This window comes from Acanthaster planci, linkage group LG02, assembly GCF_054643075.1.
Source record: "Acanthaster planci isolate LZ-2023a linkage group LG02, COTS_SCS, whole genome shotgun sequence".
NCBI lineage: Eukaryota > Metazoa > Echinodermata > Asteroidea > Valvatida > Acanthasteridae > Acanthaster > Acanthaster planci.
The window spans coordinates 32,007,604-32,032,038 of NC_141778.1; the positions used below are offsets into that span (position 1 = coordinate 32,007,604).

Consider the following 24,435-nt stretch of genomic DNA (forward strand, 5'->3'; position numbering starts at 1 on the left):
AAATACTTAAGCTACACAATGATAACGAAGAATCATACCAAATGAGAAACAAGTTGAAGTTATAAACTCCATTGGATATTTCTAATCTTTTCATCATATTTCTGAAATTTACAAATTTTGCCGAAAGTCGTAACCACAAAGACAACTGTCGCACTGGATGTACTCAACATTAACAACCAACCTCCCAAAACAAATTTCACCCCTACACCCCTCCCCCACCATAGGATCTTTACTGTACCAATTCGTTTTGATTCACTGCCACTAGCAAGGAGGAATGTGACTGTCTCGTGCCGTTGCTAAGGGACAAAGTGCCCCAGGGACAAAGTTGCATGGCGCGCATTCACTGGACAACGGTGACTGTGGGATCGAAGGGCACGGGACCATCGTGCTTTCGACACAATGCATTAAAAAAGGGTATATAATTGTTTTGTTTTGGTGAAAAAGCTCAAAACAAAGTTGGTAAAATTTAATGAAACTATCATCAAGTGAAATCTATGATGGGACATCAACTATGTACTTTCTCATTCTGGTCCGTCATAGAGATAATTTCTTCCTCGGTTTCGAATTCGACGACGAAGGGCCTCAAATTTTTCCACATTAAAAGTACGGACACAAAGTAACAAGAAGCTCACCAGCAGTCGACTGACCACTTCAGTGTTGCTTTGCCACATCGAACTTGACAGGGAAAAAATGAATATTCGTGTCAACGTCTAACATCACTTTACACTTTTCAGTCTTGGCAGAATGAGATAATAAAAAAAGACACCCGACAGTTTCTTCACAATTTGCATGCACTGGCCGTCACACATTTCCAGCCATGACTATACTAATGTTGCACCCATCTATCTCCCGAGGGACTGGTTTGCCGTCTGTACACGTGGCGGTCACCCCTGTAGCCGGGCGGCCACAAATTGACAAGAGGCACACGAATATCTCTCATCAAACAGGGAACGTTAAGTCATCTACTGTATCTTTCTTCCTCCCATTAGTTTTTCGCATCACGTAAGGAACAACCAGCCTCGCCATCCACTTTTGCCGTTAGCAATTTTGTCTGAGTTAAATTCAGTATGCTTATTAACGCTTGAGTTCATTTCCAAACCATAGCTGAACCACGATTATAATACAAGCTTCCGTAATCCGAACACGTTTTGCAGAAGTTAGGAACCGAACAGTAAATTCCCTGTTTCCCCTCTTTGGGTAAAAAAACAATTAAAGGAGGCCAAGGCAATAAAGTAAAATGCGTATCAGCCGTTAAATTGAGGATCTACGAACACAGAAATAATTCCATTGATTATATTTATCACACTGTTTAAGTGTCTCCAATCGAAAGGGCATTTGCGTGTCTTTGAGCATGTTGACATTCGATTTATTAATTGAATGGGTCCATAAACAACTACAGTACAGTTACGGCTTATAGTTACTTACGTGCTTCCCGCCTTCATAGATAGATTGCATTACCACCATGTAAAATTACAATCGGGTTTTCCGCTGTGATTTTTACAGTACGTTTGGAAAATGTTTTCCCCGACTGACCACTTAAAAAGTCAAGCTATCTGGGTCATCTGTATCCGGAGGGGCTGAGGATAAAAGAGGAGCCGGCAGGTTTGACGTAAGGGAAGCATGTTGCCCACATTTGCAATGAATGGCTGAATGCAAATTCAGACAGAAACCCTGCTCACCCGACCTCCACGGTCAAGAGATCCGTAAAGACCCGCTGGTCCCTTCACTCCGCACGATGCACTCTACAAACTCCTATCTCTTGATACGGCCCATGTTTTTGTAATGCCAGACCACATTCGGATGGGGAGAATTCACTGCATGTGCATTTTACGAGCCCACGCGAAAGATAATCCGTGGTTCAGCGAGTGGATTGGAGTACATACACGAGCGGCAGATCACTCGAGAAAGTCTGGGAGCGTGCCGCCTAATAGCCTCCGGTCATTTTTTTCTCCCGCTCCCTTTTTGGCCATTCAGGAAAAAGTTCGCTGAGCTGGGCATCCACAAACGTTAACTATAATCATGGGTATTTTGCATTTTTGGCTTTTTGCTGTTCACCAGGCAATCACGCTCCGAGACCCCACAAAAGATGAAGAGCAGGGTGAAAGAGCTGCGGCTACCTTTGTCGGGAGATCAACGGGTCCCCCGAAACGAGGTCGCAATAATGATACCCACTCACATTTACCCACAATCTTTTATAATTAGTCACACAGAAGCTGATCTTATCAAGACTAAAATAGATGCATTGCAAAAACTCAAGTCACTGTGAAGGACTTCACTGGAGAAAATACATATAAAAAGGTGTTACTTAGAGAAACAAATAAATAAAGTGAATTAATGAATAGACAAACAAATACATAAATCAAACAAAAATAAACAAATAAAAAGTGCACAGTAAGTACATTTTACAAATCTCTTCACTTTTGGTTACAATTTACATGCAGCTACGAACACTGGTAGAAACTCAAAAAGTTGTACAATGTTTTATCTGGAGGAAAGAGGTATGATCACAGGCACAATGTCTAGCTTTATCGGGAAATTATTTAGAAAGGCACAGTACCATGATCACATCAGCAAACCAGCGCTTTTGCAATGGAGTGTCAAAATTGGCTCACATATGGTGAGTGGTTTCCATTTTGTATTTCCTTCGGACAAGGTCATCGGTCAAGCAAACTTGACCACGATGGCGCAGGTGGCTGGACTAAGAGTGATCGACTGGTATTTTTACGAGCATGGGAAAGAGATCTTTGTTGTGGAAAACTTAATTCGCCGCATGGCCCGAGGACTGGCGGCTTTTTTAGAAATGGTAGACGGGGAAAATTTTACACGAAAGGTGTGAAAGTGAGCACCCCAGTACCAAGAAAATCCACCAAAAGGTAGGGATTATCTCCCCGGTAAAGTTGACGGGGGCGACACGGGATTTGATTTTGGAAAAAAAAGGGACCGAGGCACAGGGGAAAGGTGACTAAGCTAGAATGCCGACCGGGGCAGGTTTTTAAGAACAAGAAACAAGTCAGCAGAAGTTATTGGAAGGGATTTGCTGGCAAGAGCCGGTGCACTTGTACGCCGCGGGAGATGGGGGCTAAGATCCCAGGCGACGGAGATGTGTTAAAACCCCGCAGTTCCCATGGGAGAGGGAAAGAAAAAGAAAAGAACTGATTTATTTGAGTATCGTCTGCAAAGTAGGCCTACAACGGTGAACTTTGCAAAATCATGTTGCCTGACTGAACATCCGATACCTTTATCCTTCAGTTGATTACGTAATTCTCCAATACTCCGAACATTTATAGGTACACAGACTCTAACACTTTTTTCATATGTCATTCAAAGGCGCCAATATGTTATCATTATCCTTGCTCAGTAGGCTCACACATCTGAACATTCCTGAGACAATCTAAGCTCCCTGTGGAGTATACGAACCCGATGCTGCCGTACCGGACGCAAATGGCTAAACATAAAAATCATATCTGCCTTCAAAGTACCCAATTACTCCTAGGTGGAGAAAGGCACACAGGGTAAAGTGACTCGCCGAAGGTCTTAATTAACATGTAACGCCTACAGGGATTCTAACCCCGATCCTACGATCCGAAGCTTCAAGCCCTAACCACTAGGCCACGTGTCCCCAAATAATTCTCTTATGTTTCGATTTGTCTGAAGTTCAAACGCGAGTATTATTCACTGACGAGACTGAGAGTTGAAATCATGAGTTAAATTTTTGAGAGGATCCGTTTGAATTTCAATGTGATCATTTTGAAAGAGTGGAGCTTTGGAAATCGGACATACAATGCAAGAGATCATACAAAATCATAAAACAAAATACCCCATTTATAGCAGTAAAAATTCAAACATTTTTACAAAGCAAAATTAAGCAAAGAAAAAACTGACCCACTATGGGAACTGACATTTAAGAATGTTTAATTGCCTATGTTTGATTATTATCCTTTAAAAAGGAACAGACACGACAGAGATGAAAACGGTTGGTTTTTCAAATCCCATTATGCAAAAGCCAATTGTCATTTTAATAGCAAGTTCAGAACGAATTCCTGGAGCCGTGATGTGGCCAATTGATTCCAACCCCTTGGGGAAAAATACCATAAATGTTGATAAAAGAACAGATTTGGCATGACGTCAACACGAGGACAATTAGGGCAAATTGTGTTAATTAGAACTCAGTCACAGATTAAATAGAATAATTGCCTTCAATCCGACAATGAGAAATTCATTATCAAGGAAGCTGCCCTTACTGAAGCAGAAAGTTTGCATTAAAATGTCAACTGTTTGAATTCCTGTTATGACAGTCATTCAATATAAAACATTTGCATTTAACCACGATTTAACAGTCTAAGTGCACACCAATTTACTTCATATGGCCAATAGAGGGCAGTATGAACAGTACTGTCCCAAAATAACAACCACTTTGGCATGCAACACTTTGATTTGGAAGCTGGCTGACAGGTCCATTAAGTGAAGCAAAAATGGCGAACAACATTTAAGGCCAAGGATTAGATGTCATTGGAACTGCTAAGTCATATTTTTCCCACCTCAGTGAGGGCACACAGGGGTACAGTTCGACTCTCAAGACTGGATTTGCAAATTTGGGTAAATGCTAACCATGCAGGTTACATGTATCACATTATAATTATAACTGCGTTAACTTACCCCCAGAATTGTGGGGTCTGACGTTGGACTTGGAGAGGCGGACGTCGGACCCCACTGTTATGTTGCAGGTTACATGTATCACATTATAATTATAACTGTGTTAACTTACCCACAGAATTGTGGGGTCCGCCCTTGGCGGGGCGGACGTCGGACCCCACTGTTCAGGGGGTAGTGTTAACTACCATTCTTATGTTAATTACGTTAGACATTAAAATTACATTAAAGTATTTTGAACAGTTCAAATTTAGTGGGTATGCTTTAAGACTGAGGGACAATAAGTACAGCCTGTAACCATGACGAATATTAAGGCTTCAACCTACTCCCTACCACCACCACAAAAACAACATTCACTCATCTGCTAATGCAGGTAAGAATCATAACTTAAGCCTCTGTTCAGGGATGAAAAGATCTTGCAACCTTGTTATAATTGCTCAACACATATGACATGTAAAACAAGTACTCCAGAATACCAAGGAATTCCACAAATTTCAATTTCAACAACACTGAACAAGCAATGGCAATTTTGCACAAACTTGAAGTTTATGAAATTAAGACCAAAATCCAAGAAGTTTACTTACCCAATACTCAGGCTACTTGTGAGCCATCCAGTGATGTTAGAAAGAGGCCTACACTCCAACTTCCAAGAAAACTTTTCTGTTTTCTCCTTGTAGCCTACCAGTCTTTTTTGGAGGGCGGTTTCCTTTTCAATTTTTTTCCGAAGCACTCACAAACTAAACTCACAATCTTGGTTGATGCTCCATGCATGGAGGTTGCTCATTACATTATTGTCAATGCAAACTAACACAGCTGTAACAGAGTTCAAAATCTTGGTCTCGGTGGGAGAAGTGGGCAGCTATCATCCAAAGTCTGCAAAGCCTGTCAGCACTGACACAAGAATGCAATAAGGACGGTAGGTATGGGAAACAGAAATGACCTCGACAATCTTGGTCTCCCCCTAAGAAGTTCGTGTAACAGCTGAGCACATTGTAATTTCAGCGCACTAATACAGACCTGGGCCGGTGCCACAGCGCTTCAGCCAGATGCACCAGCGAGGTATGGCCTACATTCCACGCGTGATTGAGCTGGACAACTGCCAAGCATAACATCCGGTCCGTTTGCGCTAGCCTGCGCCTTTTTTTTCCACCGTGTGCCGCGCGTCGAGATGGTGTCGCCTGCTCGTTCCCGCCAGTTGTTTCCGTCAGTTCCACCAATGATCCATCATTCTTTCAACTCGTAAGCTGATCCAGATTTTCCTTGTTTTGCCATGTGGCCCGGACTAATATGAAGACCGTGTGATTTCCTAAGCAGATTGAAGTTAAACCCGTTATTAAGGTTCAAACACCTCTTCGGGTTTTTTTTTCCAGTAAAATTCTCACAGCTCAGCTGTTCGTTCCGGTAAAGTACAGTTCCCTAGCCCTGCCGATATTCAAGCATGTGGAAAGACCTTGAAAATGGAGGTGAAATTCCATTCATTCAGCATGGGGGAGATGACATGATAAGTTTATTCTTCACTTGTAATATCAAACGCTTACCTTGGAGCCAAATTAAAAGCCAGTTCTTCACAACCGCATTTGCGAGTAAAAAAAGACACGATATTTCCCACAGAACCTTTCTTGCATGTTGAAGAGCGCCCTCAAGTGGCACAATGATACAGCCCAAAATCAACGTGCGGGCGGCCGGGCCTCTGGTTCAACAATTTCCCTTCTCGACGCTGCCTTATTTATATCAGTACACACAAAGAGCTTGTACTGAAATTGTCAAGAATTGGTTTGAAGTCATGGTGCTTGACGAATGTTCACACGAAAACCACACCAATAAATCATTCTTTTGTATAAAATAAAGGTTGGCCCAAGTATGCTACATTTCAAAACGTTTCTTCTTGAATGCAACTTAAATGCCGTTTAATGTTCCCGACAAGCGTCCATTGTTATCAGAAAGTTCCTGTGGCTCTCGTCATTTGTTGCAGATTCCCCGTTGTCCTACTGTAGCCTTTCCGAAGCCTCCGGCACCGAAAAAAATGATAGCATTTCCCCCTCAGTGAATAGCTCCAGCAATTGATGAAATCCAAGCCCTTGGGCTGTACTAAGGGGAGATGTGAAGCAAGAAAAACACATGTTTATATTTCATTGATTCTAGTCCTCCGCCATGAATAATATTGAAGCTGTTGAACCGCTAAGATTTGTGTCATAAACAATGCAGAAAAAGTGTCCGAATAAAAGATGAACAAAGTGAATGAGACAATAATTCCCAGGTATAGTAGGCCACTGTCAGCCCTACTTTTTGGCGGCACGTCTCGCATGCATTTTTTGTCGCCGTCTGTGTCGCGAGGATGCAGTAAGTCAAGCTATTGAAGCACGTGTGTACATGTTTATGAGATGAAATAATTTCTGACCTGACAACTTCAAATTACACATCCTGAGGGATTTCAAATTCGGGGTTAAAAACTGAGCCTGGGGCGAGTGACCCTTGACCGACTCGGAAGGGACAGTGCAAAATAATGAAGTCCACCATGGAAAGAGTGATAGATCGCGGGCTTGGTTTACGCCAAACCCACGGTTATTTGGTCATCTCAAAGCTAACCACGTAGTTCAGTATTTCCGATTTACAAACAATCTAAAGTAGACTGTCGTTAATCTTCGTTTGCCCCTGTTTCTTTGCCAGATTTCATATTTTCTCTGACGGACAGGTCCTTGTAAGTGTCAGAGCCGTATGCCGAGTCCGGCCAGAATGCTTGAACTTAACCGTCAAAGATTCTAAACACGCCTCCAGATGAACTGATAGTATGTTCAGGTGTTTATGTGAAACATCGTGGAAAAGTAACGGTCATTTTCCACTAGTGGAAACGTAATGAGGCTGTTACCGATGTCAGGAATAAATTAAATTGCATGCCCAATGCAAGATGTGGTACTTTCCATGGATCCGGTCCGGGTCTATCAACTCAACCAACAAGTGTGTATGTAGCAATGGTTCACTGAGGGGATCAATGGAGCATGTGTCCAATTTTCCCAAAATCTTAGGCAGTAGATGTGGGCTATTTTTTTTTTTTTTTTTGACTGATTTTCAACAAAATATCCCCAAGAGGAACGGGTCACATGAGCCACTGTGCCGTGCCGTGAGGAGCGGCGGAGGTGGCGCGTCATTCACGACGATCTTCAGTAGTATGGGATGACGTGCGGGTGCGTGATCGGCTTCATCTTCATCAAATCCCCGGGAACTGGACGCCAGCTGAGGCACCAATACTAAAGCCATCTCCGACCACCCAAAGAGCCTGCAAGTGCCAAATAATGATGCGCAGGGTCCGGGTCGGGGAAGCCCATGGTTTATGTTAACGCTGCCAAGATTGGGGCGGGGATCGTACTACAAACATGCTGCGTTTTAATACGGCACCATCTTTGCATGTTATCACAGGTAACTTCGGGACGGGATATTGAAGTTTAATAAGTGCCACACACGGCGATGTGAACTATTAAAATTATTGTCCCCGCGTTAAAGCATAGTTTAAGAGATGTCAATCCCTCACAAGTATGTAGTTGCTCGTGGTTTAAATGGTGGAAACAATGAAATGAAAGTCCACCATCAAAAAGCTTTCTCTCAATTACATGTATCGCATACGCAAATGCTCTGTACATACAACCCAGAAATATACAACTCATTCTCGCACAGGCAAATGATCTAGGCTTATGCTTTCAATTATTATTTCCAACCTTTCCTGCACGAAACCACATGATGGTCATGGTGCATGTTGCCTTGGAAATGCCTGAGGGTTATAGGCGGAGGTTCGTCAACATCCATTATAAGCGGATTGGTTCCTTTTCTTTGGATATCCAAAAATAAACAGCACCACCGGCCCTCAGTCCATGTGGCAGGACAAAAAAGCTTCCCACCCGCAAGCTGAACTGTTCTTTCAGAGGGAAATAAAGATTTTCATTCCTTACACAAATTTCAGTACAAATACAGGAACGATCATCTGACGTATAATAAGAACTTTAATCGTCCACGGAACTTTCACAGGCGACAGACAGCAGGATACACATGGACAGAGTATGGAAAGAACATTCGGGGCTGGGGGACTGGAAGGGAAACAGCTGACAATATTCCGCCATAAGAGGCTTCAAAACTGGGGAATTACAATCTCTCCAAAGTGGTAGAAGGTGACCTAGTTTTGTCTTGTTTTGTTTTTCCCAAGGCGCCCAGTTAATGAGCATCCCTGCTTCTTCTTAAAATAACTGGTACAGAATCTGACAATTACAAAACTATAGTCCGACGTCTTTTTTGTTTCACAAACAAGTTTGAAAGACGTACTCGGAGAACTCCTCCTCTGAGAGCTTCGCAAGGGGTTTCAAACACATGTATTGTATACCCGAGCAATATCGGCGTTTGAAAAGATGGTCATTTAACAATCTCCCTGAAACAATGAGAGGTATTTTGTTTCCTTTTAAATCGTGTGTCAAGGAGTTTTATGTAATTGGAAATACACAAAGCTTTACACAATGCCACTTCGTTACCATTAATAATCTCCAAGTACTCCAAATGCATTATGGTCCTTCGAAATAGATCAGTTTCTCGCAAAATATGTTTTCAAACCGAGCCTGAGATTCTCCTGCAAAAGTACAGTTACCCCTGGCCAAACGTGTTGTTTCGCTACTGGATTGTTAACCTTTGCCCCCCTTCCAAGGAGAAGCGAGAGAAAAAAAACACTCCGAGGGATAAAAATACCCGCCAAGTTTCCCACCTGGTAAGCGGCCCAGAACTTTCGGGAGACGGACAGCGAACGTTTCCGCTCCTGGAAGCTTCTCACACGGACTTTCTCACTAACACAGTCGTGTTATCTCTGCCTCAGCGAGTTCGTCATATGCGTTTTCGCTTCGTTTTTCCCCGTTTCCACCAAGAGAGAAAAGATCCACGGCTTGGCCATTCTTTTCAGGGCACGTGCGCAGGGCAACACAACTCTCTCGAACTGCGTGACTACGCATAAACGCGCGTGAATGGATCAAAGGAGAAGAGACCCCGGCGCGGGTACGCGGTGGGGGAAAAAATCTCTCAAAGAACACGGGGGTTTTGTATAAATATTTTTTCCCAAGTACGGGATAGACTAAACATCCGGAACGTCTTTTGTGTCGGAAAGAATAGCAATTGTTGACAGCGAGCGTCAATTCTTCTTTTTGGTGGTGGTCTTGTGGGGGGGGCACGGTTCTACCCTTTTTTCTTTTAACCAATTCTCTGTTTTCCTCGATGCTTTTAAGGTTGCATTTGCGGTCGGGGGTTGGGAATATATTTATTTTGGGTTACGTGCACTGTTTGGTAAAGTGCACGAAGACTGAAAAAAGGTTCTTTTAGCTTGGACTGTTCCTCTCTCTAAGTTCCTGTACCTTGTGAATGCTTTAGGGAAAAGGCAGTCCATATTAAAGCGGTTTATGTATATATTGAGTCCTGGATCTATTGTTACCATTTAAAAAAAATTTAAATGGCAAACGGGCAACTTTGTCCAAAAATGTCCTTCATATTGGCAGGAAATACAGGCCTGTATAAGTTTGGCAATAATTTTGTTAAGCAATATTTGATAGTACTTCTTTTCACCGAACAAATTGATACATTCCTTATTAATTAAACAACGCAGAAATGGGAGACTGACACTGAGAAAATACGGGGCAAATGGTCAAAATCATAGGTTAACCTGCCCATCACCCAATCCCCTCCTCTGGACACACGTTTCCTTCTCAGTTAAGAATGAAAAACTCCAAGGATTGTGCTCACGATACACTGCGCCATACAAAACAAACTAGTTGTGTTTAGTTCGTTGCTTTTTTATTCGAGAAACAGATCGACATCGACATGACCGATGAAAATGAATGGGCTGTACTGTTTTCAGCTATATATATAGGCTTAACTTCTTCTTCACATTACTGCTTTCTTCCATGTGATCGAAAGTGAGCAAGAGTGAAGTACAAGAGTATGGAAGGCATAGCCAAGAGTGGGGGCGCTATATAGGCACACTGATGAGGTTCTGTTTTGGGATTAACTGGTGACAGTCTTAAACACACATGACTTCCAGTTCCAGCTGGAGAGCGTTAAAGAGGTGAAGATGTTTTTAGGTCGGATGGACATAAATCAAGCGAGGTCGTGCCCTTCCTGATGTCAGGGGAAAACGAAGCCTTGTTTTTGAGGACACTGAAACAGCCCAGGAAAAGAGTACAGTGGCAAACTGTCTTGAAAAATGATAAACTGATAAATGAACTGGGCGTACCACTGTGACTGAACTTCAGTTTTCCACAAAAGTGGGAGTGTGACACATCCACATGAAAGGGCTATGAATAAACTGTATCTTGCTGAGCTGGAATGCATGCTTGACTCACTAGGATTTCTAATTGCGCCGGTGCATTGGGGAACTTGTGTCCTTGAGCAAGCACTTGACCACAATACACGGAGAGTGTACAGTGATCTGTTAGGACAAATGGCAGTAACTTGTTTCGTTTACAACCCAAAGCTTTTTACCTTGCACATGAATTGCTAAAAGTCCTGGGGCACTTTCCACAAGCACAAAGTTGCAAACATCCACCATGTTTACTCAGATTGTGTTCCATCGACACCAATGCACATTATCAAAACAGGCTGACAACCCTTCAGAGATATTTCCGGATGCTTCTCAACACTGGTGACTTGTATTTGTCATTGTTTCACAGGCTAGTCTCAGACACATCAAAAATTGTTCACTACAGCTATGGCTGTTTAGGTACTCAACGGCTCGTTAAACAAACATGCTCAGCGAGCACCCTTAATTGCTAATTCTCACCAAAATGACACGCGACAATTTCCTTGGAAAAACAACCAAAATAGCATGGAGTGCCACTTTGCATTACATCTGAAAAAAAGGCTTCACACTACCCTGAGTTGCTTGCAAAAGAAGCATGGCAGGGTTGATCCCCGATGATTCAACATGTCCTGAATATGTACTCCACAAATGGGTCACAGGAGCTGTGATTTAAAAAAAAAATTACTCAAAAACCAGCCACCTTTCTTCATATGCTGTGGAGGCCACTTGTCTCTATGTAATCCTCGTAGAATCGGATGAGCTTGTCTGGGGTGCGTGGTTGCACCGTCTGCAGTGCTTGCATGAAGTGCCTAGCATAGACACTGTCAATGTTAATGTCTTCTTGCATAGCAGCTAGACCGGCCTCACGACACACCGCAACGACCTGATGTATACAAGTTGGATAGAAAAGCTAACTTCTTATGAATGTCTTTTCCAAACAAACAGAAAAAAGAATGTAGAAAATTTCAGCTTGAATCTAATGAAATGAGTCATCAGGACATTTGGTGGGGGGTCAGTAGATTTCACTTTAAACTAGAAATAGCATAATGAGCCTCGTGTTTCGATGTATTACCAAGTTTTTGCTTAAAGGCCTGGAACTTCAACACAGCACTAGCGACCGACATCTCATTATCCCAAGTCAGGTCTGCCATCAGGATGCAGCTTGTGACAACAGCCAAATCACAATATACATGATGTACAATGACAAAATTTCTGCTGCTTACCTCAGCTCCCGAGTACTTCTCTGTCTCCCCCACTAGTGATTCCACGTCCACATCAGATGCTATGGGCATGATGCTGAACTGGATTTGGAAAATGTCTCGGCGAGTCTGGGAATCGGGCAAGGTGATGTAGAGAATTCGATCCAGGCGACCAGGACGGAGCAGCGCCTGAGGAAGGAGTCAAATTATTTGCATCCAGGTGAACTGATATCAAGTTGTATATTGTATCAACCCTCCACTGCTGAGGAAACATTAAACATAAAAAAGAAAAGAAAATGTTGCAAATGAACTTGAGCAGAGTCTAGCGTCAGCATGCCAAAGAGATTTGCAGTGTTTGATGCACAGTGCTTTGGAGTACCACACGAAGCAGAGTAAAGCAGAACAGGAAAGAGGAGAAAGAATCAAGGTAGCGAGAAAAAGAGACAGCTACTGAAAGCAGTGCACAAGAGCGATAAAGAACAGCAAAACCCAGCAGGGCAAAGAGATGAGATAGCTGCAAAATACCTCACAACAGATCAGAGTAGAGATCACACCAATAAAAGGGATTTCCACAATCCACTAGAGAAAGGGCATGCCATTTGGTCTTTGACAAAAAATAAGGAAATTCCAATCTTTACAAGATTTTGTAGTGTTTTCAATTTTCAATGGCATAAGTGTAAAGTAAAAAACGATGAAACTAGCTGATCTGAGGAAAAGTTGCATGCCTGAATCAAAGAGAATGACATATATATATATATGTAGAATGTAAATAATAATAAATAAACACGAACTAGAGGTGTGCTTTTCAACAGCATTAAAATACACATCTTACTGTTCGGGCAAAAACTATACGCAAAACACTGCCAAAACTAAGGGTACTGTGTTCAGGCATGCAAACAAAAATTCTGGAAAGCCAAATAAATCTCAAACTTAAAGCAAAGCCTTCAAAAATTCCCCTCTTGGGTGGTAGATATCTGGAGTCGGGTAGATCACATAAGCCTGTCCCAATTCCACAATGTTGACATACAACATCCTTACTTAATTCACAATTTAGAATCCAAGAGAGGTAAACGCGGTCACTTCAAGACCAAATCACTTTTTTCTAAAGATTTATTTTTCTGTTTACGCATCCTGTCAATGGCAGAAATGGTGCCTGTAAGAAAATGTCATCGATGGCCCAAAACTGTGCTAAAGTGGCACTGTTAGGGAGTAACCTTTAAAGATGCAATCCTCGTGTTTCCAGAATGGTAAACCCTGACCATTATACAATTCCCAAATTGATGTTGTTTTCAAATTAGAAAACAAAACTCAATTTCAGAGTCCTAAATTTAAGTTTGCTATGCATCTACTTACACAAAAATAAATGTTACTATTAGTATTGCTTCGTGAAACTTCAACCATTGCTGAATTGCTGTAATTGATCCACAGATTTTTAAGATTCCAGCAAAACAAATCTGCAGCATTAATCAAAGTTAAAACTGCAATTATATTCATTTATTCTTTTTTTAACCAGGGTAAAGCCCCCTCAAAATATGGAGGGCCTGACGTTTCGATCCTAGCGGACTCTTTCTCGAAGGCAAAATGACAAGTGGACAGGACAAAACAGAGTAAAGTCCTGTAAGTTATAAACATTTCTCTCTTAGAGCCTTGAGGGAGGAAGATAATGAAGAAATATACGTAAACAGTCTTAGAAGTGGCAGGAAAATCTCAGACAAATATCCGAGGAAAAACCTACAGGGTCATGTAGGGACTGAGAATCCAATCCAATGAGAAGATGAGGAAAGTACCGCTGCACCAACGTGACTCCCCTAAATGTAACATTCCATAACATGAAACTGAAACTGTAAAATGAACATGCAAATAAATACTAGAGGATGCAGGCCTAAACAGCAGGATTGAGGAAGGCAGAAGTTTCCATTGTATGTGTGGGTTGATTCCTCTTGAAAAGTGAAGCATAAAGAATGTTTCATTTGTTTCCTACAGAGTAGAGGATTTTACAAGGTTCAGGAAAGTTCCCTGCAGTAAGTCCAAGGGAGAGTTTACGTGTGCAGGCGTTTGCAACCAAAACTGCCATGCATTTTGAGATGTAAAGCGGAATTTGGTTCAAGATGAGGAAAAACTTTACAACTACTGTACATGTACAGCAGCCTCTTTAAGGAAGGATTAGTGAAGAGGTCAGAGAGGGGTGAGTCTAGGGCCCCCCTGAGGGGTGAGCTGCGAGTGACTGACAGGGGGTGAGGAAGTGGCCCTTATGAGGGACCACCCAAACACTCCGGGCTTGTTTGAGCACCATACTGCCTGGGGGTGCGTGACCCTGTGTGTCTCTCAAGTAGCAGGACATGGCCCCTTTGTTTGTTTTCTTATGCTGGAAACTTGCCATACTCCCCCAAAACCCTCTTGGGATGAGGTAATCCTTTCGGGTTTGTGCAATTCTCTTAATCCTTCATTAGACATTAGAACCATAAACCATGTTCCCCTAGTGAGACAGACTTTTCAGAATATCAATATGTGACCCACTGAAGGAAAAGGTAATAGAATTCGCACTGTGCCTTTCAATGTAATGGCCTTCTCAGCGTTGAGAAGGTGAAATTTCACAAGGAATTTCAATTTTTCTTTTTCAGAAATAACATTTTGTAAAATTTTTTTTTACATCATGCCTTTTTTCAGAACTATGCAGTTCCTCTGATTTTGAATTCACTTTCATTTCTTTCATTTCTTTTTATTATAATTCCATGACAAAATAATGGCAGTTTGCTACATCAAAGAAGTATAAATATATTCCTGTGTGTTACCTATTTATTTCGTTCCCTAAAACACACATTAAAGATCTTGTTGCACACTGTCCATCGCATAAACAAATAACGAAAACACACAAAAACAATGTCACATGATAAACACACAACTAACACATTTCAAATTTCCTTCAAGATGTTGCATGTTGGAATTTTTCAGCAGGGCTGCAAGGATCATTAGGAATTTGCCGCTTTTTTGACAACACCAACCTCACTGAGTTATGAAAAAAGCTGAGTTTGCTCATTACTCATAAACATGACCTGTAATGTCGAGGACTATATGGACGCATACAATTACCAGTAATCATGTCAACTAAGTGCCAGTCTATCTACCTTGTCGATCATATCAGGCCGGTTGGTGGCAGCCACAATGGTCACATCCTGAAGCTTCTCCACGCCATCAATTTCCGTCAATAGCTGGCCGAGGACTCGATCGGCTACATTACTCCCTCCGGAGGAACTAGAAACAAAACTCGGTTCAATCAGGTGAGGAGACTACAAATGAAGTGGGGCTCAAATCTGTGACTTGCGAGATGCTGCACCAGCACTCTAGCAAATGGAGATATCTAGCCCCGATGTTGTCAGACTCCACATTAGGTTGAAGAGTCTGCTCTCTGGAGACCAGTCTGAGCTCCACACACCATGTGACAAGGCACCACGCCCAATACCATGATGACTCAGCAGCCAAAATTTTGCATACCTAAGATATGATAGCTCATACAACAACCAATCCAAGTTTTAGCATTTCCTGTTCATACGAAGGCAGAGGTGTTAAAACAGGTTCTTTACTGTAGCCGTGTAGATGCCAAGTTCTTATTCACACCAATAAAAGGGATTTCCACAATCCACTAGAGAAAGGGAACTTCCACACAATGGATATCACAGACACTAATGGGCACTGGTCTACTGAAATAAAGACTTTAAACAAAGCCCAAAACAATTGCACCCACCTTCCCCGTTCGACAGCCAATGCGTCTATCTCATCAAAGAAGATAATAGCCGGTGCAGCCGTTCTGGCCTTGCGAAAAACCTCACGGACAGCTCGCTCTGATTCACCCACCCACTTGTTGAACAGCTCTGGACCCTGGGGTGTCAGTAAGTCCATCGGAAAGGAATTTTAGTGTTACTGTTGGTCGCAGGAAATCAAACATGTCACCAGTGTATTTTCAAAATAATTCATGAACTGCAAGAATGACGTTTGCGGGAAATAGGTTTAGTTTTGAAAGAAACATTTGTGAGATTGTTATCTGGGAAATGGACATTTTGGACAGAGTATTCTATTTATCTCAATATTTTAGGAAATGCTTTCTGTCTTTCTATAATGCAGGAAAAGTAAAATCCATAGTTTGAAACACCGAGATATAACTTATATGAATTTCTTTCTTCACTGATGAGACTGACTGTACATGGTGCCATCCGCATGCCCCATTCTAGCATTCCCTCCCTTCAAGGCTTTGAAGCACCTCTACCTATTCCTAGCTTGGCATGTCACACCTTGACGGAGATGAAGTTGAGCCCGCTCTCTGTGGCAAGTGCCTTGGCAATGAGCGTCTTGGAGCAGCCCGGGGGGCCATACATCAGGATGCCCCGGGGTGGGGTGATACCCAGGCGCTGGAAGGCTTCTGGATGCTTGATTGGCCACTCCACTGCCTGCTTTAGCTTCTGTTTGATGGCCACTTGACCACCGATGTCTGACCAATGAACCTGCTCAGGGAGAACAAGAAAAACATGACATTTGGGTGTTCACTTTTGCACATACAATATGTTAAAATATATCCCAAATAAAAAAATAATAAATTGTGATAATTTTTCAGCCTGCAATAGAGTCAACCGAGCTCTCTTCTGTTTGTATCACTCAGTTTAGCATCCTCATAACAATGAACATTATTAAGAATTCCAACTGATTTCTATTGTATTGAGATTCATTAAATGTGTTTATCTCAAATTGGCTCCGGCAACTTATTTTGTCAGGCTGGGCCACGAAAAATTACATCCTTTTAAGAATTTCAAGACTTTGCCATACGTTAACTGTACTATAAAATCCCTTAAAGTGACAAACACAAAGAAATGCTGATCTGAAATCAGCATTAGGTCAAGTGTTCATATAACCATTTCTTGGTGTAAAACTTCAGCATCCCCAACAGTATCCGTCCCGAGCTGAAGTGCACCCCCAATCAGCAAAAGAAAGACAGGTGGTTACAAGCGGGTTTTTGCATGCATTCTGCATGTACACAAAGACCATACATACTGGAATAAATTAGTTACGAGTACTCAGCGTGCTCCGCGTCAAACGTGCATATACTTGGGCGCCTCATGGTGCGCCTATGCGGTGAGTACCAAAAACCATGCCCTCTTTTGTTCCGCTCAGAGCGGATATGCATTGAGTGGATAAAATGTTGAACCAAAAAGTTCCAATAAAGCAGTAATTGACACTTACTCGGGGAACTCTGATTTCTACCTCTCTCATGGCACTGGGCTTAACAGTCTTGAGGGCTAGAAGGACATCCTGAGATGACACTGAGACAGTGTCCTTCAGTTCAGAGTCACTAAGAGTTCCCTTCAGTCTCTCAAAGGAATGAATGGCAGCTGAAAAGATCATAAAAATGGTGGCCTGCTCCGTGAAAATGAGTCGGGAGTTGCCAGAGCCACTGTTGAGTTTTAGTTTGTACTGGAAAGAGCATACATTGAACTCTTTGTTTGGATGCATTACTCAGTATGAAAATTGCTGAAAATTGACATGTTGAAACCATTCAACACCGCGCTATTATTTTAAACCATTTCAGTTTAGGGCCACCCTCTGATGTAGTTTAAATCATCATTTCAGCATGGAAATAAAACTAATTCGGTGCAACTTTGAAAGCATTCAGTCACAGTTTATGCAAAAAGTTACAATGAATCAAGTTCAACTTCTATTTGAAGCAATTCAAAAAGGTGTCTGAACAGACCCCTACGTGGGTGACAGACGTGGAGGGCGCCTAGAAATGTGCACGACTCTTTTAAAGTCCTCTAAGTCAAAAGTGGCCCTTGTGATTTGTGATTTATTTTCACACCGCAGGTCACAATAATCATGCCCCTGGTACATGTAGGTGTCTTCAAGTTTTGCACTAAACCTCTACAGGTGCAGGGGTACTCTATCCAGCCTTGGGGATTGTTAGACTTAATTTCCCCAAGAAAGCAACTTTATTACAGTTATTATTCATCTGTTGCCTGCAAATGAACAAGTGGACGGATTCCTAGTGTACCTTCTTTGCACACTGCCGCTAGGTCAGCCCCAACATAGCCATGAGCTGTGTCTGCCACCACAGTTATATCGGCCTTGGTCAGAGTGTGCGGCACATGCTGAAGGCACTTTGATAAAATCTACAGGCATAAAACAACGATACATAATTGAAATGGAGGCAGCTATCCAAAGGAAAACAACTTGATCTTCACAAAGCCAAAGAAAATTTAAGGTGTATGAATTTTCATGAATCAAAAAAAATAAAAGTTGTTAGGAACCAAGCTGAGCAACAACTAAATCCCATTTACTTAGCTTTGACAATAATCTCAAAAAGGAAGAATAAATTGCACAAAAATTGTCTCAGCAAACCTAAGAAACAAGCCCTTGTGTCTAAAACCACTTTGTCAGGACCATTTTTCATACGACATGCCACATAGGGTTTAACAGAAATACAAATTGGCGATTGTAATTCTATAATAATTCGTTCAGTAATTTACAGCCTGTCATTCATCTTACATCGGCTCTGTCCCCAGCGTTGGGCACTCCAATCTCAATCTCACGGTCAAATCGTCCAGGGCGCCTCAAGGCGGGGTCCACAGCATCAGGTCGGTTTGTAGCCCCCAACACCATAACGTGACCTCTGCTGGCCAGCTAGGATTATCCAGGGAAAAACAGTTAAACAACTTCAAGTTCACAAGGACCAAAAGGCTCTTGCCAATGTCTTTTAAAGTTCACAAAACTCAACTGCTACATGAACTGAGAGGGTAAAAATAGCCATAAAAATGACATTTGACAGGCAACATATCAAACAAACAATTATCTTGAGTAGTCACAGTCTTAATGACTATTTTGCAAATGGTTCACGGAGACTTTCTAAAGCATGATTTAATTACATCTAAGAGTTGATAATTTGAGGAAGATTCTTGGTCTGCGGAAATGCTAAGTTCCCAAAGTCATAATTCAGGTTTTTCTTGGGGGTGGTTGGGTGGGAGGACAGTTGGTATGTAGGGATTTATTTTTGAAAAATGACTATAAAGCAAGCAAATACCTTCATGATTCAAAAGGAGGGTCAGTCACAGGTGCATTTCAAAATGGAGGAAGGGCATTTTCATTACTTTGCCTCTCTCTTTGCTACTTGGACCTTCACCTTAACTGTCCCACATCCTTCAAAATCCACCAGGAAGTTTAGAGGATTTCTCAAGGTTGACAACAGCCAAGCTACAACATGCACTATTTTTAAACATGGGGCTTGAATGTGATACTGCAAAAATGTTGCACTGGGTTCCTGAACGCTGGAATATTTGGGGGGGATTCAGGAAGGTTCTTTGGGAAACAGTGTCTCAGGATTTAGGGCTAAAATCGCATCTCACCGCATCCACGCCATCCATGAGGGTCAGCAGGGTGGCCACAATTCTCTTCTCTAGGTCACTCTGCACCCGCTCACGGTGTGGGCACAGCGCATCCAACTCATCAATGAAGATCAGACTGGGGGCGCTCTTTGCCGCCTCCCGGAAGATGCTCCGCAGTCTGGCTTCGGACTCTCCGTAGTATCTGTCAAATGAGATGGTTGCTGTCATAAGAGAGTTTGGAGGTAGCCTTCTTCAGAGATCCTGTCCCTGTCAGGAACTAACTTTATTTTAAATTCTTCCAAGATAAAGTGTCAATGTGTTGCAGCCTTCATTTAATTACCACACTGCCTAAATCTATGAATGGAGACTCATTATAAATACTCATCTCGTATGTACTTGCAATGACAGACAAACTCGGTTCTGCTGTCATAGGTGGGTCGGTGTTTGAAGGTGAACCAAAAGTTCATACTCACCTGCTCATGACCTCTGGCCCATTGATGATGGTCACATGGGCTCCTACCTCATTGGCAACTGCCCGAGCGATCATTGTCTTCCCCACCCCAGGGGGGCCATACATTAAAACACCTCGTGGTGGGGCAACACCTGTGGTTGAAACATAAGGCGAAAAGAAATCTAGGATCTAAGCTCAAACAGTAGGACAAAAAACAAATCAGAAAAGGGCCCCTCCCCCCAAAAAATGCTATAATGCTGTCATTGGGGACTTTTGTGGTACAACTAACCTTTTTTAGAAGCTCCCAAATGTGTGATTCCATTCATTTACAATGCGGTTAAAATTCAAAGCATTTAATACAAGTAATTCAGCCTTTTGCCACAAATGAAAGCTTACCCAAAGATTTGAAAAATTTTGGATTCTTCAGAGGTAGCTCCAGTGTTTCTCGAATGGTTTTCAGCTGTCGGGATAACCCGCCAATCTTATCATAGGTCACCAAGTCATGCTTGGCTTCATCATCTGATAAACTTTTGTTCTTATCAAGCCTCGTCACAAAAACCAGGTTGGTGCTCGTGCCAATGCTGCTGAAGACAAGCTGCTGACAATCCTGGGTACTAGTCCTGTCGCTACTGGACTTTCCTGAAGGACCATCCTCAGGTTCATGTAACACTCCTATTTCCAATTCTTGGAAAGATTCTGAAAGCCCCTGCATATTCCCAGCTGTGGAGTTGATTTTCTTTGGAGTTGAAGTTGAGATGTTTGGTGAATTTGATGATTCCACAAAGTTCGATATGAAATGATGCAATGCTTCACTCCCACTATCCATACTGTCAGACAGCAAAGACTGCATTTCACTGATTGAATTGAGGCTTCCTGCATTTTTATTTATTGAATTCCTTGAACTGTTGCCGGTCTCAAGGTTACTCCTGCCAAGAAAACTGTTTTCAGCATTCAGGGACGCATCCAAGTTTAAATTTCCTTCTGCAAAATTTACATCTGATATCATTGACTCTGACTGGCTGCTCAATCGTGGCTGGGTTCTATATGGTGATTGGTCAATGTGGATCATTGTTCCGTCCTTGTGGGTGATTTCAATGACTTGGGACAAAACAGGCTTGCCATAGTAGCTGATACTCAGGATGGACCCGGGCAAAATGCACCTCCCTTCCACAGATCGCAGGAAGTACTTCTTAAAGTCCAGAGACTGGAGAAACTTCCCCTGGTGCCTGCCAAAGTAATCAGCAGGTTAACCAGAATGAGAGACAATCTATCTCCACATTCAGCGAGTTGAAAACTTTGCTCAGAAATGCTTTACACCATAACCTATTATTCTTCTGAGCTGAAATTTAAACTATAAAAACTGTGTGGCATACCAAAGAAAAGTGGTCTTGCGAAGGGCTGAGCCAATTTATATTTGACTATTTAACATTCAAATTTGCAATTGACTGGATATTCAAACATTTGATATGAAAGATTTTGGGTCAACATATCAGTAAAAACTATAATCTATGATTATTAAAAAGTCTCTTACTTTTTTTAACAACTACACCCACACCTGTGGCAGTAAACCAAGAATTCATGAATACCTCAGAGAGTTTTTCTATTCCTATTGGTCGAAACACGTCATGTGACCTTGTATTAACCACTTCATGCCAGGGCATTTTTCAATGTTGATGATGCTGGGCTGGCATGACTATCATTTTTTCCATTTTCAAAATCCTTCAAAAATTCATCATTTCATTTAACGGTCGTTTATAGCTGCACGAAGTAATCTTTAGGCACTACTCTAAGTTGACAGGTAGCCTTCATTGACACCCGAGTATTTCAGCCAGGCCTGCAGCCTTGTAAAAAGAGCCCAGATCGTGCGGTGTTATGCAACTTTCTTTTGTTCACGAGCCTGGCTCAGTGCACTGCTGACCTCTTTTCAATAGGGGCCAGATTAGCGAGCAGCGGTGCTGTGTGGCTCATCGCTGCGGTGGTGGAGCGCTTTTGTCCCCGGTGGTAATCTGCTTGCTACAAATGCCCCAAACCCTGGTATACGGTTTCAAAACAAGGCTGGATTATCACCGCTTTTGAGAGTGAAAATGCCGGTAATGCCCAGCAGCCTGGTCTTTTGTTCCGAGTACGGTCTTCTGTTACAGGGCCCTGTTTCCTTTGTCCAAGTTTGGAGACCCCGGCCATGCATATATACCATACGTTTCCGATTCCAGAGTCCGCGGCAGGAAGTGGTTAACATTTCATGATGCCCGCTAAGAAGTGATAATGCCCACTGCTTAAATCACACACTGGCACATGTTTATGACACAGTTCATTGGGTCTGATTGGATTGGTTGGGAGTCTGTGTGCATGCGATGCACCATGCGCACACCAAGTTCACTGAAGGGAGTTTTACTGGACAACTGTTCAAAAGGAATATACCATAAAATGGACAGGGGTGTTCAGGAAAATGTAAGTAAAGTTTTAGAACTCAATTGTTAGAAATCCATCATATGTTGACTTATTTTGGCTCTCTGAATAAAAAAGTATTTATGAATAGGAATAAATATGTGCTTGGCCAGTCTTAAACTAACGTTTCAGACCTTGCTTAGGAGAAAGAACGGTGATAATGCTCTCGCCAGCAGCTCAGGCATTAGTCATGTCTGCTCTCCTAAGCCGGCCAAGTACACATTTATCCCCTTATTGAGAAAGATGTCTACAAAATAATACATTCAAAACCAAACAATTTTGTACAAGTCTGTTTTCCTGTTCAACCATTTCATTTATAAATACTCGAAGCAAATAAAACATATGAGCATTTGATGATGATTCAAATTTGAAATCTACCAAAGCTTTAGTCTTGATGAAATTGTATACAACAGCCTAGCTGTTACATAACTTGTGTAATTTTTTTAATTAATTGAAATCGCAGGTATTTAGCTACTACATTTGAAGCCAAACTTACACAGAAAACAGTTTTATGTCTGCCGCAAGTAACATAGGACCTTCCACAGCCTTGACGCACACCAGATCATTACCCACCACCCCGTTCACCTTCTGCAGGTTGCCGTTGATCCCAACGCTGGCTGCTGGGAAGTTGGCCACTGGCCAGGCGGTAGCAATCAGCTTGACCTTTGACCTGAGCGAAGTCAGGAGGGCAGGCCGACCAATGCAGAGGTTGCAGAGTCTCATGGTGTCAGGGTTGAGGTGGACCATCAGCTGATGGCTAGAGGAAGGCAACTTCTCGTTGCCTGCTTCGAATGACAAAAATATTGACACAGAAAAAATTACAAGTGAGGTGAAGAGTTCCATATCCGGACATCACTTGATACCTTGTGTACACACTCTATGGAACAGCCTGAAAAATTCTAAGCATTTTCTAAGTACATGCATGTACTTCAATATTATTACTTCTAAATATGACTATGGCTTATAGAACACTACACAGACAATTTAGGGTGTCCTTATAAATATGTAATTCTTTCCATATCATACATGGAGAATATGGACAAAATTTGACAAATTTAGCCTAGGCCTAGGGCGACATTTTGGTTTCTTTTTTCTGTGGTGGCTGCAGCATAACCTAGTAAAGAAACTAACAAAAAACCAAAAAGTGTTACAAGAAATAAGAATTGTGAAAAGTAGAGTTGATTGTTCAATAATTCAACATGTTTAAGCTTATTGGCCAAAATCTTTACTGTTTTCTGTACATGTGCTGCATGCTTGCACATCATGCTAAACTGGAAGAAAAGTTTGCATTTTGATACAAACCCTTTTCAGCCTGCAAGCACACTTCACTATATAGCACTCCAGAGCGAACAAAGCCGTGGTGGAAAGTAGTGTCGGTCCTTCTCCCTCGGCCATGTCGGCCATTAGTATCACTGCCGTCTTGTGCCCCACTGCGGTCGGGGAAAAACACGGTCGAAGTCGGCGCACCCCATTGCTCCGTGGCCCCTCGGCTGCCAGGGCACTGTGTCTTGTGTTTTGGCCAGTCCCTGCTGCTTACCAGAATGTCACACACTTGGCAGCTTAGCCACTCCGATCTTCCCGGTTTCTTTTTCGCAGACATTTTCCTGGTGGCATGCCGATTGTCGGAAAATACGGTACAGACGTTCTTTAATTTAGTGCAAAAAATACAGAAAGGTTCCCAGGATTGTACCTGTACATTTTTCGTCCAAACAAAGGACCAGACTAAGGTACATGTGGCCCATTTTCAAAACTGTTGGATCGTGGATATTCGTCTTCACAACTACATCCAAAACTATTTCCTCGTCGATAAAATTCACCATGACTGTACCTCATATAAGTAATTTGATATGTTGTTAAGTAGTAAATCGAGTCTTGGCGTTGACTTTAACCAGAGTAATCGATTCAGAAACTGGAATCACAACTTCATATGCCAACAAATTCGAAGTTTGGAAAATCCCTCTTCTTCTCAGCTCTTTCACTGAAAGTCACCAATTGAGGGCGCACTTTCAAAAA

General features: G+C 42.2%; 2 protein-coding genes across 5 annotated transcripts in view; both read right to left on the minus strand.

Moving 5' to 3' along the window:
* Positions 1-5,358, minus strand: part of LOC110976835 (protein sprouty homolog 3-like) — a 48,698-nt gene extending 43,340 nt beyond the window's left edge. The window contains exon 1 of the mRNA XM_087129995.1: positions 5,235-5,358. The gene's annotated coding sequence lies outside the window, so the exon portion shown is untranslated. The remainder of the gene's footprint in view (positions 1-5,234) is intronic.
* spata5 (spermatogenesis associated 5) overlaps positions 1-24,386 on the minus strand; it is a 96,635-nt gene extending 72,249 nt beyond the window's left edge. Inside the window, exons 1-15 of one of the 4 annotated variants that reach the window (XM_087129961.1) lie at positions 23,725-24,386; positions 22,919-23,207; positions 20,374-21,203; positions 20,000-20,129; positions 19,548-19,728; positions 18,694-18,828; positions 18,200-18,317; positions 17,395-17,543; positions 16,452-16,661; positions 15,908-16,041; positions 15,291-15,417; positions 12,190-12,354; positions 9,389-11,849; positions 6,189-6,738; positions 5,235-5,956 (exon numbers count right to left, since the gene is read on the minus strand). In XM_087129961.1, the coding sequence (XP_086986087.1) occupies positions 11,673-11,849; positions 12,190-12,354; positions 15,291-15,417; positions 15,908-16,041; positions 16,452-16,661; positions 17,395-17,543; positions 18,200-18,317; positions 18,694-18,828; positions 19,548-19,728; positions 20,000-20,129; positions 20,374-21,203; positions 22,919-23,207; positions 23,725-24,022 (2,943 nt within the window). In that variant the 5' untranslated portion in view covers positions 24,023-24,386 and the 3' untranslated portion in view covers positions 5,235-5,956; positions 6,189-6,738; positions 9,389-11,672. Of the gene's footprint in view, positions 1-5,234; positions 6,073-6,128; positions 6,739-9,388; positions 11,850-12,189; positions 12,355-15,290; positions 15,418-15,907; positions 16,042-16,451; positions 16,662-17,394; positions 17,544-18,199; positions 18,318-18,693; positions 18,829-19,547; positions 19,729-19,999; positions 20,130-20,373; positions 21,204-22,918; positions 23,208-23,724 lie in introns of those variants that run through there. The other 3 variants (XM_087129959.1, XM_022230441.2, XM_022230440.2) reach the window with 3 other exon arrangements.
* Positions 24,387-24,435: the final 49 nt, after the last annotated feature.